At 40.9% G+C, this 17,526-nt stretch overlaps 1 protein-coding gene across 7 annotated transcripts in view; it reads left to right on the plus strand.

Annotated features, from left to right (window-relative positions):
• The first annotated feature begins 4,517 nt into the window (after nt 1-4,517).
• LOC143297726 (trithorax group protein osa-like) overlaps nt 4,518-17,526 on the plus strand; it is a 70,683-nt gene continuing 57,674 nt past the window's right edge. For 5 of the 7 annotated variants that reach the window (XM_076610147.1, XM_076610153.1, XM_076610148.1 and 2 more), the window contains exon 1: nt 4,518-5,757. In XM_076610147.1, coding sequence (XP_076466262.1) covers nt 5,086-5,757 — 672 coding nt within the window. In that variant the 5' untranslated portion in view covers nt 4,518-5,085. The remainder of the gene's footprint in view (nt 5,758-17,526) is intronic. The other 2 variants (XM_076610150.1, XM_076610155.1) reach the window with 1 other exon arrangement.

Here is a 17,526-nt window from a genome sequence, read left to right on the forward strand (position 1 = left end):
GCTGGATGACAACGATGGTCATCATCGATCTCGATGGACACACACCACCACTTCTACTGGTAGGTCAGTCAGTCTCAATGGAAGAAGTTCCACTGCATCCGGTGTCTCAGTGTCCTATGGTAATCTAATGATGGTGACATGGATACTTACGTTGGCCGGCCTATCCTCACACACACACACACACACACACACACACACACACACACACACCTTAACATCAAATTTATGTCACGTGTATGACAGTTTTGATTATTTACCTCATCATGCAGGCAGCCATACTCCGCTTACAGTAAGGGGGTGTGCATGCTGGGCTTGTTACTCAGGCTGCTTCCGTAACTTACTGAATGCTGACATGGATTACGGGATCTTCATATTTGATCTTCTGCGTGCGTATACTGACGTACTGGTGAAGGAGGCTCAGGCACTGGCAGGTCTGCACACATGTTGAGCTGGGAGATCGGATTTATCTCCACCCACTGCTGGCGCGACGGGGATCAGTCGACCTCAGGAAATTAGGGAGTAGTTCAGTACAGTGCTCTAACTGCAAGTCACAAGTTAGCCATTTTGAACTCCTCGATATTAGATATCGTCTTACTGAGTCAGGTTGTTTTTTTGTTTGTTTGTTTGGTTTTTTTTTTGGGGGGGGGTACTCTTGACCGCGACATAGCCCATCAAAAACATCTAACTGCCAGCATGTTTCAAGTCGAGATGTTCCGTCCGCTGACAAATCTGCACTCATGACTCGACCGTCTAGAACTTCGATCAGACGCTCTTTCCACTTGACTTTAGCTTTAATTCCGGTTAATAGTCACATAGATAGATTGCATGAATCCACTGGTAAGGACTTCCTTTCACTTCCATCTGTTAGTTATGACTGATTCCATAAGTTGTTCAGCTCTTACTTTCACATCGATTTGTCAGTTATAACTGAATCCACAAGTATTCAGCTCTTACTCAGTTTCACATCGACTGTATGTCAGTTATCACGGACTGAATCCACTAATCAGCTCTTACTGTCACATCGATCTGTCAGTTATGACTGAATCCACTCTTATTTTCACATCGATAATGATGTCAGTTATGACTGACTACGAATCCACAACTCAGCTCTTACTCAGCCGGTTTCAAGTTCACATCGATATGTCAGCCAGTTAACTTGAACTGAACTCCATGCCCACTGACGGCCCCGCCCTCTGCACTCAGACTGGCACGTCTCTCTCCGAAAGCTGAAGGAAGATAAAAATATCCGATACACCCACATGGTGTATGAAGTAATGATCAGCTTCCTCAGTCTTCATGTCCCGCGTTCCAGGTCAAGTCCATGTGACAAAACATATTATTCTTACCTTTCCTGGCCTTCTATCCGGACTCAGTTCTTGGATTGCACCGAGATTCAACTTGTTTTGTTCGGACGAGTGAGCTTTTACCGTATAAACCACACAGTCTCCTCACTGTACCATTTCAGTAGATACCCGCCTTTTGTTTTCACTTTGAAGCATCCGGACTGACGCTGGCATCGCATGCTGAGTTGTACTGATTTTTCCATTACTGAGACACTGATTTTTTTACATCATAAAAATGAAGTACTAGACATATTGACGTTCATATGTTCATATGCCGCGTAGATATCGCTACTGACAACTGTCGGGAGTGAATGTTAGACTGAAGTGGGTACACGCTTACTAGAGCGGTCCTGGATACTCAAGTTCTTCTTCTTCTGCGTTCGTGGGCTGCAACTCCCACTGGCACGTTCACTCGTAGTGCACACGAGTGGGCTTTTACGTGCATGACCGTTTTTACCCCGCCATGTAGACAGCCATGATCCGCGGCTTTCGCCGGGGGTGTCCTGAATTCAATCTCGGCAACGTATGGTGGGTCACCGTTGAAGCCAAGTCCCGTGGACTGTGATTATTCCGATCCCCCAGATCCGGCAACAGATGATGCAGTCATGCTTATGCTTCAGTTAATCTGTTTGTGTGTAGTACGCATGCACAAGTAGACGGCTGAGGATGAAACAGTACGCGGCACCGCGGGCCGCCGTGTTAGGAAAATCGAGCCGTTCGGTGGACACTGAAAAACTGAAACTGAATTAATAGTCTGTAACCCAGCATCAGTGCAGTCAGCCCGGCACGACGGACACAAATCATCAGCAAGTTGATCAGTGTTGACTGATCTTATTGTAGAAAGGAATAACAAGATCCGTCTTTAGTATTTTTCTCAAATTGCCAGTGTGTGTGTGCCAGTGTGTGTGTGTGTGTGTGTGTGTGTGTGGTGTGAATGTTGACCAGCGGCAAAAACCCCGGTTTGGTCAGTGCCGGAAGACGTGACGTATCGCCAGAAATGTAAAGGTATATCATTATTATTATTATCATTACTGATGTGATGGATTATACATCGAGTCCTTTAAAAACAAGACAAACTTTCCGTTGCTTTTATTTTCTTTGATAATGAAACGGTCACCGGCAGCTTGAATATGGCTGATACTGAAGTACATCATTGTAAGCTTCAGGTAAAGGAACTCTGAAGGTCAAGGGAACATATCAAGTCAAGTCACCCAGACCATACTGACACTAGTATCACATTCTAGTGTCAAGGGAATTCTAGTATATGCTCAGACCAACACAACTAAAAAGTCCAAGGGAAGTGTAATAGTCCTACATGCGATGTAAAGATTGAACCCGGCCCCATGAGGGTTTCCGATTCCAAGCCGGTTGTACCCAAAGCGGCAAACTCTCTACTGCACACGTGAGGCGCTTTAATGCTCAAATAGGGCGATTCAAAGTGATCTCCGAACAGATTCATTCTTCCCCGCCGCCAGAGCGGTAAAACTAGGGGGGGGGGGGGGGGGGGGGGGGGGGGGGGAGGAATCATCACTGCCGTCTCGGCGACTTGAATACGGCCTGTCGTCGGTGGTGCCTTGCCGCAAAACGTGATGGTGAATGTAACCGTAGCAATTATGAGTTGTGGGCTGTAATTTTGCGATACACCCGCGTGCCATATGACAACTGCGCACGCCCGGACGTGGATGTGCTGATTTATTAACACAGAACGCACACGCGGAAAAAAAATCCGACAAAGCAAAATATATAAAAAGAGGAAAAGGTGGAAAACTACCAGACATATTTTATGTGTATTTCTCTCCAGTTAACACCAGCAGAACAAAGATGACACAATCCAGACTCTGACACACCCAGCCAATAGTTTTTCATGCACCTCACGCCATGACGTTGGCTGGTTCGACGTCTGGACACATTGTTTCATTGCGACTGAACCATTTAGAAAAATACAACTTAGTTCAGTGTGGAACATCCAAGTTATAATTCAAGCTCAATCATGACAGATATGCAGGCACATTTTGAGTAAAGTAGGGACTTAGTTCAGTGTGGAACATCAAGTTATAATTCAAGCTCAATCAAGACAGATATGCAGGCACAGTTTTTTAGTTCAGTGTGGAACATCCAAGTTATAATTCAAGCTCAATCATGACAGATATGCAGGCACATTTTTTTTTTAGTTCAGTGTGGAACATCCAAGTTATAATTCAAGCTCAATCAAGACAGATATGCAGGCACATTTTGGGTAAAGTAGGGAAAGAAGAGGGGGCATTCCTTATTTAAGCAAAAAAGAAAAAAAGAAGATGCGAATTTGAGATGGATGCATGAGAACTGGAAGAAAGTGGGCGAGTGCGTGTGATTGTGGGGTCTGGTTGGGTAGTTTATTGTCAATATTATGTGCCGCGCGATACACCTGCTTGATGGGATCTCATCAACCACACAATGCTAATCATAACCGCAAACGGTATCAAAACATGTTGACGTCGTTTGAGGTTAGCAAGTCAAATTGGATTTCTCTCCCCTGTACCTGACAGTGAAGCAGTCGATGGCGAGCATTTCCACGTTTTCAAGCGCAAAGGAAAGGAAGATCGTTGTATGTTCTGTTTCTCTTTGCTTCAGTTGCCTACGAGGGACGATGTTTTATAACGGGAACAGCGTACTTTTGCTCCAAATGTTAGAATAACGCTGGTGCTTATCCTTTGTGATATGTCTTAATCAAACAGAAATACAATTTAATCTTTTACTGAAATATTGTTTTGAAAACAAAGTTAAAAACAGAACACTGCCACAGTGCCTGCTCCTCATCCGGAGAGAGGGGAAAAAATGACTAACAATGCGTGCCCAATAATCTGAGCCTTGTCCTTTAGGCCTAGTTGACGTCAGTGTAAAGGCCTGTGGCAAAGCGTGCTGTTAGTTTTACCTCCCGCCGCAAGTCGATCACGCTTTTAACTGCTTTTATAAACACAATCGATACATTTCCATATGTGAAACTTTATGGCCATTTTCATTTAACTACCAAAAATAGAATAATAACAAAGCGAATGCCCAATCTTAAAATTTATTTTCCAACAGAAAAGAGAAAATGAGGGAGGGGATTCTATCGGCTAATTGAAACGGCAGTGTTGAAAAGAATGCCCGCGACGCGTCACTACTCGTCAACTGTGAACCTCCGCTCAGTCGAAGGAAAGAAGAAAAGAATTCCGAAGTACCGTTGAATGGATGCGGCGTGCCAAAACTACGCCTACAGACGTTGTTTCGATACAGAAGTTTGGAGCGACTTTGAAAACAAGAAGAAATCTTAAGGAATGGAAGTGTGTGTCACTTCGCGGTGGAGCACGCCATTGCGCATGAATTCTCTGCCGAAATCCTCCGATATTCCCGCTTATTGAAGTGAAGAACATAAGCTCTGTGTTGATAAGACCATGCTGCCAGCCAACTTACTGTACCCATGTTCATCAGCTGCCTCATCAGGAAACACGTGTTTACATTGGACTGACGAACATAGGTAACTGACCGGATTAATAATTCGTGTTTAGGACCCACTTGAGGTCGTCACAAGGTTTCCCTTGAACTATGTCAGTGTGTGTTTCCAGTGTGCATAATGCTTTATCAGGTTTTATCGACGAACACGAACTCTGATGAATTTGTTGCGACGATGATCAAAAGTGAACTAGCGAAGTTTTGAATGGTTGAGATGACCCTCGTATCAAGCGTGTATGTGCCTTTAACACCGACCTGCGTTTACTCGTAAATGCAGGCAAGAGACCCAAATACAATGGATTCTTTTCAAGATGGTGGACAGCAAAATACAAAGTCGGAGCGCAATGAATATCCACCGATGGAAAGATCGCATGCAAATGCCGAAGTGAATAATTTTCCAAATTCCACTGGAGAAGGAACAGGAGGTCCTGATAATTTTTCTAAATTGCCAGACGGAGTTCAGCCCAACACGGTACAGAACTACACTGGGTATAACCGAAGCAATTACGGCATGGGAGACCAACATGGCGGAGCAATGTCGTCCAGTGTTGACTACAACAATCAAAACTCACAATTTACAGGACAGTTTTCTCAAACGCCAATGAGATCTCCATACCCTGGTATGGCAAAATCCAGTATGTCTCCAGGACGACCTGGAATGATGCCTTCAGGGATGGGAATAATGCCTGGATCTTACAATTCACAAAGAATGATGTCAGCTAACCAGAGTGGACCAACTCCAACTCTAAACCAACTGCTTCAGACCCCAAATCCTGGACAGAGATTTCAAGGAAATTATGGAGATTTCTCCAGTGGTCAAGGAAAGGGTGCAGAGATGGGTAGTGGACCTACCTATCCTGTGCCTCCACAGGGATGGAATGGAAATCCACGTGCTATGGGACCCTACCCACCAAGTTCTATGCCAGGAACTTACAGAAATCAGGTAAGCTACAATCTTTTTTTCCTACCATATAGTTGGAAGTGGTAATGGTTGGACATACACTTATTATACTCTGTACGTTAATTCATTTATGAACACATAAGATACTGCCATATTGTACACACATGCAAGAAAAAATAGACAAAATTCAGTTTAACTCACTAGGAACCTGCCCTCCGCCCCCCCCCCCCCCCCCCCCCCACAGCATTTTCAGTGCTCCAGTTTTGTTAAAGTAGTTTAAAAAGTGTGAGAGTTTTTGTATTTTTATTAATTAATGTACATGTATGTTGATCTTATGTTTTGGAAACTAGAAATTTGATTGTGTTTAAGACTGAAAAATATTAATGTTGGAAATTAGTGTTGACTGTACTTTCTGATAGAGATAGATTGATTATAGAGTATACTATAAGCAAAGTTTACAAGCATAGCCAGGTTACATTAGTACCATGTGTACAAAATGAAATGATTAGAACTATGTCTAATTAAAAAATGATTTGAAGCCTACTCATGTTCTGATTGTATTAAATTCCAACCAGGATCCTATTTCTCCATTCATATGATTATATGATTTGGGGAAATCTAGACCTTGCAGCCCATTTTCCTTTATTGTAGTTGATATGAAAGAATATGCAAGTTGAATGAAAAAGAAAAATGCCAGTTTGTTTGGTAACATGAATGGAAAAAGATAGTTATTCTTTATGTACTTGATTAGTTTCGGACAATATGAAAGTGTTAAGATATTAAAATGTGCGGTATATCTGTCAATAAAGGCGTATGAAAACTATGAGTTATTAAAAATGTTAAGGTAAGGCTTTTAAAGAAACAGAAAGTTAGTAGTTTGAGTGTTCCTTGTCTCCTCAGGACAGCTGTCTGGTAGGGTTGTTAAATATCATCCTTCTCTGTATTATTCATTGTATAGAACCACAGATTGCATGCAACAAGTTTGCAAGACAGGTTTTTTTTTTCATGCATTTTGATTAACTTATGATAAATGTCATGTCTGAATTTAGGGTCAAGACTGGTTGTTATGCCCATTGAATCCTCACAAGTGTTTGATACAATGTATTCATTCATGACTGAGTTCTATGTGCCACAAAAAGTCACATTCTATATTAAGATATGTCACAAAACTATATGAAGTATACTATATATTGTATAACAAATCATAGTTTTTGCATCATTTTCTTGACAGAGCTTGCGATTTTTACTTTTCATGCAGTTGTCCTTGCTTAATGACCCAATTTAGCCCATACCATCTTGTTTCATTTCTCTAGTGATATCAAAGTAGTCTTCTTTGACTTTTAAACCAGTTTGCTAGACTCTGTAGTGTAAATGCTTTGTGTTCCTTATCCACAAGATTTTTTAATCACTGACAAACTCTCTGTATTAACCACATTATTTGGCTAATATTGTAACTGTCTGGAGTGACAAAAATCATAAGGATAAAAAAGGCTAGTTAAAGTGTAGAATTAGAAAGCGGCTATTTTTTATTTATTCATTTCAATAGCAGTGAGCCCTGTGCAATTCTGCTCTGCCAAAACAAGAGCAGTTTGAACAGCTTCCTTATTCATTGTCTGAAGCACATCCTTGACATTGTGAAACAAAAGATCAAGCATTATGTTACTTCAGTAATGTATAGATATACTGAAAAATAACAGTTATGATTTTGTGGATTGTGGGATCTTTAACATGCGTAATTGATCTGCTTATGTATACACATAAAGGGGGTTCAGGCACAAGCAGGTCTGCACATATGTTGACCTGGGAGATCAGAAAAATCACCACCCGTTACCCACCAGGTGCCGTTACTGAGATTCGAACCCAGGACCCTCAGATTGAAACTCCAATGCTTTAACCACTCGGATATTGCACCCGTCTTTGTCTTCAGTTTCTCAAGTTTAGAGTTATGCATGCGTGTGAATGATTGGTTTGAAAGAGCTTTGTTTTGTCTCTGCACAAGATTCAGTGCTTTATAAATGCTATTTAGTATCTATACTTATTATTAGAAGTGCCCAAGAATTTTATGTCAGTCATAACGTTCTGCAAGCTGACTTTTGGTGAGAAATCCATTGACAACATCAGTCATTCATAAATCTAGAGAAAAAAAGTTAGAAAATGTCAGTACAGAAGGATGTCTTGCTGCAAAGTGGCTGGTGCTGTGAAAAGAAGAAATCTCAGCTTGAAGTTCAGGTGAAGACAAAAGGAAGTCTGAGATTGTGAGAAGAATGTGCCTGCCTTTAAATGTGCCAAGTGATACAGTTTCGAAGACTACCATTTGCAGTTTTATTTTTCACTATGCAGTTGATCTATGAACACCTAGACAAATCAAATACCTGTGTCCGCTTGATGTTCTTTGATTTTTCTAGTGCTTTTAATACAATTCAACCTCACCTCTTAGCAAAAAAGCTGATGCACATGGGACTCGCTTTTCCGACGATTTTATGGGTTTTAGACTATCTTACTAAAAGGCCTGAGTTTGTAAAATTAAATGATTTTATGTCTACTGTCTCTTTCACAAACACAGGTGCACCACAAGGTACAGTCCTCTCGCCTTTTCTTTTTACCTTGTATACGGCTGAATGCAGAAGTCTGACCAATTCGTGTCCCCTCGTTAAGTTTGCAGATGACTCCGCACTGACAGGACTTATTACTGATGACGATGACACTGACTACCGAAGAGAAATTGACAGGTTTGTGAACTGGTGTGAAGAAAATTTCCTTGAGCTGAATGTTGGCAAAACCAAAGAGCTTGTAATCGACTTCAGAAAAAAGAAATCAACTTTAAGTAAAATCATCACAAAAAATGAAGTGGTCGAACAAGTAGACTCATACAAATATCTCGGTGTGATAATCGACAATAAGCTGTCTTGGAATGAAAACTCAACTGCACTCATTAAAAAGAGCAACAGTCGCATGTACTGTCTTAGAAAAATGAAATCTTTTAATGTATGCAAGCAGATGCTCCAAATGTTTTACACATCTGTTGTCTGTAGTGTTTTAACATACGGAGCCGTGTGCTGGGGGGGAAACCTGACCAAACATGACAAAGACAGGTTGGAAAAAGTCATTAGGAAAGCGGGTGGGGTGGTGGGTATAAGACAAGACACCTTTAGCGACATGCACAATAGAAAACTGACTGACAGACTAATAACAATTTTGACCGACGTAAGACACCCACTACATGATGACATTAATAGCAGAAGGTCAGACATAAGTGGTAGGTTTAGAGCTCCACGCGCAAGAACATCTCGATACATTAATTCATTTATTCCTACAGCCATTCGCGCACACAATCAAAACATCCAATACACTAAGTGAACCCTCCCACCCCCCAAGCCCCCTCGCCACAGCAACACCTGAACTTCACCAGCAGACGAGTGTATGGGAGCAGACATTATGCGTGCATGTGGGACTGAGCGGGTGAGCACGGGCAAGCAAGCATTTGTGTGTGTGTGTGATCGGAAGTGATTTTTAAATATTTTCTTATTTTACTTGGATTTCATGTATCTTAATGTTAATGTTCTGATCTTACTGGCGTGACATATGTTATGTGCATGCATACGTTGTTTGTGTGTGTGTGAGTGTGTGTGTGTGTGTGCGTGTGTGTGTGTGTGTGTGTGTGTGTGTGTGTGTGCATTTTACTTATATATACGATTTATTCCCTTGATGTTTTTATTTATGTATTGTTGTACAATACCTTATGGTCTTAACGTGTGTGTGTGTGTGGGTGTGTGTGCGTGCGTGCGCGCATGTCATTTTTAGTAATCTTATACCCTTTTTTTTTGTTGGATGTTTTCATTTGTTAATATTGTTGTGCAATACCCTATTGTCTTAACATGAGTATGTGTGTGTGGGGAGTGGGGGGGTTAGTATATCGTCAGCTATTGGGAATTCTTATTTGACTAGTTTTAATCTCTTCTTATGTTGCTCATGATTTTATGCCAGTGTTTACAATGAGCCTGTGATTGCACAACTTAATTTCCATGTGGATTAATAAAGTGTTTTTGATTTGATTTGATTTGATTTGATCATGCCTTAGTCAGTGGGTTCAGGTGCCATGGATATTGTACTCAGAACAAAACAAAGTGAAAGCTCTCCATTAGACCAATGAGCTTTTCATTATTTTTATTCAGTGACAGAATACGAATAAATAAAGTGTAATTTGATTGTCAATAACTGTGACTGTATGGTGATTGTCAATCAAATTACACCTTTTGCAAGGAATTTCATTGTGTTAATTAAATGCAGATTTGTTCTTTATCCCTTTTTTTGGAGTGCAGTATCCTTTACACCTGATCAGATGTAAAGCATACTTGATATGTGTGTGTGTGTGTGTGTGTGTGTGTGTACATTACTACATATAATGTTTTAATAGTGCTAGTTACAAAAGAACACAATGAATATGTTTAATGTCATTGACGTAATCTGCTTGCAGTGGCATGTTCTCAGTAAGGTAGTCATAATAGTGGTAGTCCCTAAGTTTTCTCTGGAAGGACATGCACCTCCCTTAAGTGTGAAATGATGGTATGATGATAATTATAGTGCATTAGTCATTTGATGAAGGGCTTTTAAATAATGTTTTGATAACAGTCAGACACAAACAATTTCAACACACACACACACACACACACACACACACACACACACACACACACACACACACACACACACACACACACACACACACACACACATACACACACACTCACACACACAATTACACTTACACACACACACACACACACACACACACACACACACACACACACACACACACACACACACTCACACACACACACACACACACACACACACACACACACATACACACACACTCACACACACACAATTACACTTACACACACACACACACACACACACACACACACACACACACACACACACACTCGCTCACTCACTCACTCACTCATTCACTCACAATCACACTCATGTGCTTGCAAATTGCCTTGAAATGCCTAAAGGCAGCTGTCAGTCAGTTCTGCTGAGGTAGACAGCCTGTTGTACAAATGAATGTTTGTAAAGCATTTATCTCTGATGGAGGATAGGCCTATTTAAGTATCCATATCACATGCGTGCATGAATGCACACACATTCATGAAAGAAGCAGATGTGGATAATCAGAAAATACAAGCTATGTAATGGAATACCTCAATAATGTCAGACTGCTTGAAAAGAAATATTTTAAGATTTGTTTTACATCCCTCCCCTCCCACAAACAAAGAAGAAGATTTATTTTAATTAAAATCATGTGACTTTTGTGTGATGGACTGAAAACCTGATAAAGTTTGTACTGCTTAAAAAAACAAACAAAAAAAGCTCTGCCATCTTGTTTCTCAGGAATAAATTTGTGAATGCAGAAGATTCTGTCATTGGTCGAAGAGTGGAGAGATATTTAAGGGACATGCAGGTTTAAAAGGTCATAAATGTACTCAGGTACAATTTAGAAAATGACATGTAAGCAGAGATGTAATTGTCTTTTTCTTTTTCATCTCACGTCTTGGTGTTTGCCATTAGGAAGAATAGTTAATAAGAAGCAACAGTCAACGCTGGGTAAACAGAAACGTGTGTCTCACACCTACCAGCTGAACAACAACAAAACACTGATGGTGCAGCTGTGACAGGAACGTCAATGATGTAATCCATCACATCAGGGCATAGCTTTCTTTTTCTTTTTCTTTTTTCCACCAGTGGTCGTTGGATGTGGCCCTGAATAGAAGGTATACAACACAATTACCGGCAAGCATCAAAGGTCTATTATCTCGTGGCCACGTGGAAGCGGCTGAAGCGCGTGGTGCAACAAAGACAGCTGGCTAATTTCCAGCCCTGATGGCAATTGAAAGGCAGACAATCTGCTCGTGGTGCAGGGTCATTCCGTGCAGTCAACGCCTCTGGAATGCAAGCCGCCACGCTCTGACCTTGAGCGGGAGTAAGGGGACAGGATAATGGTGGGGGTGGTATTGCGGGGGAGGCCAAAGGGAAGGGGGGGGGTGAGGAAAAGGAAGGGGGTGGAGGGCTGAAGGGGGGGGGGGGGGGGGGGACAAAGCGCGCGTGTGGATTGACTTTATGGATCAGAACATAGGAGCTGAAAAGGAAAAGAGGACAGGGGGTGGAGGTGGGGTGGATGGGAGTGATGTCTGGGTGGGGGAAAGGGAGGTGGGGGAGGGAGGTGGGGGGGGGGGGGGAACGCCTGGAGATAAATTGCCCTCAATAGAAGGCGGCCCGTCGCTATCTGTTACCTACCGACCCAGATCCAAGTTCATTGACAGACAGCTAACCTTTTCGAGCTGGACTTGGCAGAGTCGTCGGCATTGTTGTGACGGGCTGCGCTTTCTCTTCCGGGGAGGAGGGGGGGGGGGGGGGACACCTGCCAAGAGTTGCATAGCTGACCTGCTTGACCTCACCGTCCCCCCTTCCTCCTTCCACCCGTCAGTATGCAGACACGCCTTCACCTCGTCAGGCCGCCTAGACCAAACACTTGATTATCAACAGATCAGCTGACCTTGACGGCATGTCTCCCAGTTGCCCAATGATGACCAATACTGATTTGAAGTCGTACAGGTTCTACTTCTAGACCAGATTTCCGGCCTGTTGAGGTTTGTTTTTTAGAAAACAAGTTTATGTAATTTACTTTTCCAATTTCTCCATTCATGGAAATAAAACTACATTGTGTCAATGTGTATAAAACAGATTGATGTGTCACCTCATCAGTTATTGACTTGGAAGCTCTAAGGGATTTACTTATCGTTACTTTGTTCTATCACCAGTTTCATCAGCATCGTTGATGGGAATGTGCATCATTCTATCCTTTTTTCACTTTCGCTGTCTCAGTTTCCTTCCCTTTTTTTTCCTTTTCCCCCATTCATTTGTCTTTTATGAATTTCTCTTCAGAGAGTGTATGTCTTGGACATACTGTGTGATCGTTCTTTCTGTCTTACTAAATTTGTAAATATTGTTCGCATTGAATTCAGTCAACCTTGTTGTCTGATAGAGATATTGTTAAGGCCGAGTTGAATAATATTTTAGAAGTTAAAAACAAGGAGGAAGAAATAGGTGTAAAAACGGAAACTGATGTCAGTAGGTTTAAATGTAGCTTTATGAATTTATGTTGATTATTCATTCATATTGTATTTGGGGCTTCCCGCCAAATGATTAGAGCTTTAGAGGGTATCCTATTATTTCTCTACCCTTGTTTCTAATTTCAAAGAGTAAAATTATCTTGAAAACTTCCATTTACGCCTGTGCTAGTTAAAGTGTGGGTCGAGTTAGGTGGACAACTGTCTACTGTTTGAAAAGTCACAGTATATATCACACATGCATACTGTTACAAACACATATGTGAATTCTTACACACATTTAAATGTGCATACACATTGTCATTCACACCAGCTTAACAAAGTACTTGGAGCACTGTGTTCAATGAATCACACAGGTCTAAAGTAATTTTCTAACTCTTTCTTTCTCACAGTCACACGTTCATGCTTAACATTTTATGAATGTGTCTAAGATATGCAGCAGAATAGTAAAACTGGCTCGTATTTACGTGTGTGTAGATATTGCTGCAAGTACAATATTTTGGCTTTTTAAATATCAGAGATTGACATAAGCTTACAGTTGGGCCAGCAGCAAAATGAGAGCTGTATGATCAGTGGTTTCTGTCAGGTCTTTTGTAGACAATGGCTTTCAAAGTAGGTAGCAAGATTGCGCTGACTCTTAGTGTTACAGCCTTGGGGGCTTTTGCCTTTGGGAACCAACCCAATGCCAACGTTCTGAAACCTGGTCAAGAGAGTGGGGATGTAACTTACGAAGTTACGCAAGATGCTCCACTATTATCAAATTTTAGCCCAGATAGTCGTGACGGCAGTTGCCTCCTGTTGTCCTGATGGTGATAGTGTCGGAATTTACAGAAAAAAAAAAAAATCAAAATAGAGAATTTGTGAAATAATATACAGCCTCTCCTCAATTATGTGGTGATCCAGTCACATTAACTATTAATGGGCAATGATCCCACATGGATCAACAGAAGACATCTGAAGAAAAGCAAAAGTATCCATACTGAGTGATGATGTAATTTTTATTATAAAGTTGTGTGGGTTCAGAAACCCATTCCTTATGGTATAGAGTTTCCGTATGAGTTTTTATCAGAATGGGGCATCCAGGATATTTGAGCCTTTGTTATTTCTTTGCATCACCATGTGCTAGCCCTGCCTTGTTTGTCAGCCCCTCCATGACAAAGATAATTAGACTTTTGTCTCATGATGGGATATCATGTGGTTCTTTCCGGAACTGCTTTCTTGTTCAGTTCCAGGTGGTTGACATGTGTATCATAATATTCAAGTGATGTGAACTGTGTACTCGTTCTTCAGAGTAGTTATGATACAGATCAGAAATTGATCCTTTGAAATTAATTTTGTTGTCTGTTCTGAAATGTAACATTCTCGTTATTTCTTCAAAATGGTATAACTGTATGGCAGAAATTTTTGTGTGTTTTTTTTTTGTCTGTTGTGGTTTTTGACTCACTTGTGTAAACAAAGTGAGTCTATGTTTTAACCCAGTGTTTGGTTGTGTGTGTGTGTGTGTGTGTGTGTGTGTGTGTGTGTGTGTTAAACTTTAATATCACTATTTTCTTTGGAAGTACTTTGTCTGCCAATACCAAATTTGGCTTAAACATACTATCATAGTATGATAAAAAATTTAAAAAATCTTCACAGTCATACCAATAACAGGTTGTAAGTCTCCTGCTGAATTAAACCGCATTTCTGAATAATTAGTGATTTATTTCATTGAGATTCGTTCTGAAATCGGAAAATTCTGAAAACTGCTTCCCACTGAGTTAGGCCTCATAGAAGGTAGGTTGTGTTTGAAGACCCAAAGACATATCAAGTTTTTCTTGTTCACAATTAAAAGGAAAGAAATACAAATTCTGGATAGAAGTTAGAACACATACAGTGATACTAACTACACCATCAACATGTTTACTGCATATAGATATTCTAAGTGGACACTGAATTTAATGGAATGAACATAAAAGAAAAATTGAATCGACTGTTTCTTTCAACCCATTGTAGACTGTGCAGATCTAGAGATCTACCATGTGTTGTTGTGTGCTTTAAGTGATCGCAATGTCTCCTTTACCAACGAAAAAAAAAAAAAAGAGATACAATAAAACATACAAAAACATGATCTAAACGGCATTAGTACATCCACTACAATCGCATCTATTTATGGCACGAAGAAGAAAACGTCAACATTGCTTTAAGTATTAAATTTAGTCAAATGACGTCAGATGCGTGCAGCTGTGGGGATTAGTCTGCTTGCTTCAGAACTGAACATGCATGGTTCGATCCCGCTCGCATGCCCCCCCCCACACCCCCACACCCTTTTTTTTTTTCCAAAGATTTTTTCTCCCAAGCTTATTTTATTTTATTTATTTTATTATTATTTTTTTGCTGCCCCATCATCTGCACCATTTCAATGGCATTACTCCCACGCCGCTCATTTAGATTCCCCCATACATGGCCACACCTGGGTTCGTCCGTTACAGTTCAGCGTCGGCAGTCCGCAGGGAACCATCGTTGTTGGGTCGCCAGGAAGCCACACACCAGAGGAGACCCTGCACTGCTGCTGAGTCACTTCGGTGGTATTCAGTGGTGCCTGTCTGATTTAACGTACTTAGAACACCACATGCTGAGCCCCCTACTAATGACAATAATGGCAAAGTCGTGGAGCCAGACTGAGTGAGCGTCCCTCCCAGAGTGGAGACCGCCACCACGTCCCTCCAACAACAGCTCCCCATGAATCTGCCGACACTTAAGACATTGACAGGTTTCAGTTTTCAGTTTCAGTTTCAGTAGCTCAAGGAGGCGTCACTGCGTTCGGACAAACCATATACGCTACACCACATCTGCCAAGCAGATGCCTGACCAGCAGCGTAACCCAACGCGCTTAGTCAGGCCTTGAGAAAAAAAACAACAACAAAAAAACACACACAAAAAAACCCACAAAAAACAAAAACAACAAAAACGGGGGAATAAATAATAGATAAGCTTACATAAATAAATAAATAAATAAATAAATAAATGAATAATAATTATAATATAGAAAAAGGTAGTAGTAATAATAATAGTACATGTAATACTAATAAAATGATGATAATTAAAAAAAAAAGAAAAAAGAAAAAAAAAGTAAATAAATAAATAAATAAGACAACAATGGTGATAAATAAGCGAATAAATGTAAAACATGAAGACACACATTCACACATACACCCACACATGCATAACAGAAATGCACCAAACATGCAGTTTCACAGATATGAAAGCACAGTCAAATACATATAAACGTACATGAGCTCCAACACACACACACACACATTACCTTGCACCTCCTCTACCCCCCTCCTCCACACACTCATTTCTAGTCTACATATCGCAGCTTCCACGGCACACAAACACACACTCACAGAGATGAACACTTACTTGTACAAGCACACACACATACGCCCATATCTCCCACCCCCAACCCCACACACATATATACAAATATATATATATATATATATATATATATATATATATATATATATATATATATATACGTTCCAATATCCTGTTGCTCCCACAGTGACAGGACTCACTCCAAGCACAGAAGTGGAGGGGTATCGAAACTGAGGTCACCATGAGAGCAGGGCATGAAAGGCCACAGATTTTGAGACTGTTTTGTCTATATTGATGATGATGGAGGAGGAGGATGACGATGACGATGTTGCTGTGGAGGTCCATTTTGGTTTGGGACTGTGTGACAAGGCTGTACTTTACGCTTCCTGTCATAATGATATCCCGACATTAACCAGGCCCGAGAGGTACAGACACTTGCAGTGTTGGTCAAGTAATTAGAGCAACACACCCAAAGACACATCCTTGAAGTGGATGACACTCAACAGTGTGGTCCCAGCCTCCCCATTTAAGCCCACAGTACACTTAACTCTGGGTAGGAGCCGGCCACGGGCCGAAAAACCCACCTCCACTGGGATTTGAACTCGCATTCTCCCAGCTGTCAGTCTGCAACGCTAACCACTTCGCCACGGTGGCTGGTCCCAAGCTTATTTTATATATCATATTTAATACAGAGCACTTTTCAACGATTTAAATTTTTAACATTTTTCACCTCATGATGCCTTTACTGGATCAAGCGTGAAGTACAAGTTAGTCTTGAAGGCTTTGCCTCTTGTTAAATCTTGATGGTAAGCACTCTGAATGTGAGTAGTCTTTATCAGTATCATCCAGTTTAATCTTTTCACAATTTCAGTAAAGAATTCTTTATCAATATCATCCAGTTTAATCTTTTCACAATTTCAGTAAAGAAGCTTTGTCCTCTGTCACAGTTTCAGATTAGGGCATTTGAGTACTTCTTAAGAAAAGTTCTTCCATGAATTTCAATAGACTTTTACTTAATTCATGAATCAGTCTCATTTTTTTGTTTTTTGTTTTTACCTGATGTGCTGTGGTGTACTTTGCTGTGTGTATCACTGTCAGTTATCACTCTGAATCAGTTGTCACTGGAAATGAATAAAGTTTCTGTCTGTATTTCTCGTGCTCTCTCCCCTTCCCACCCCCCATCTCTCTCTCTCACACAGACACAGACAGACACACACACACACACACACACACACACACACACACATGAAAAGAAACGGGCCATTGAGTAACTCCTTATCTCAGAAAAAATGTACATAACTTACAAGAACTAAACAAA

This window comes from Babylonia areolata, chromosome 23, assembly GCF_041734735.1.
Source record: "Babylonia areolata isolate BAREFJ2019XMU chromosome 23, ASM4173473v1, whole genome shotgun sequence".
In the NCBI taxonomy this organism is placed as follows: Eukaryota; Metazoa; Mollusca; class Gastropoda; order Neogastropoda; family Buccinidae; genus Babylonia; species Babylonia areolata.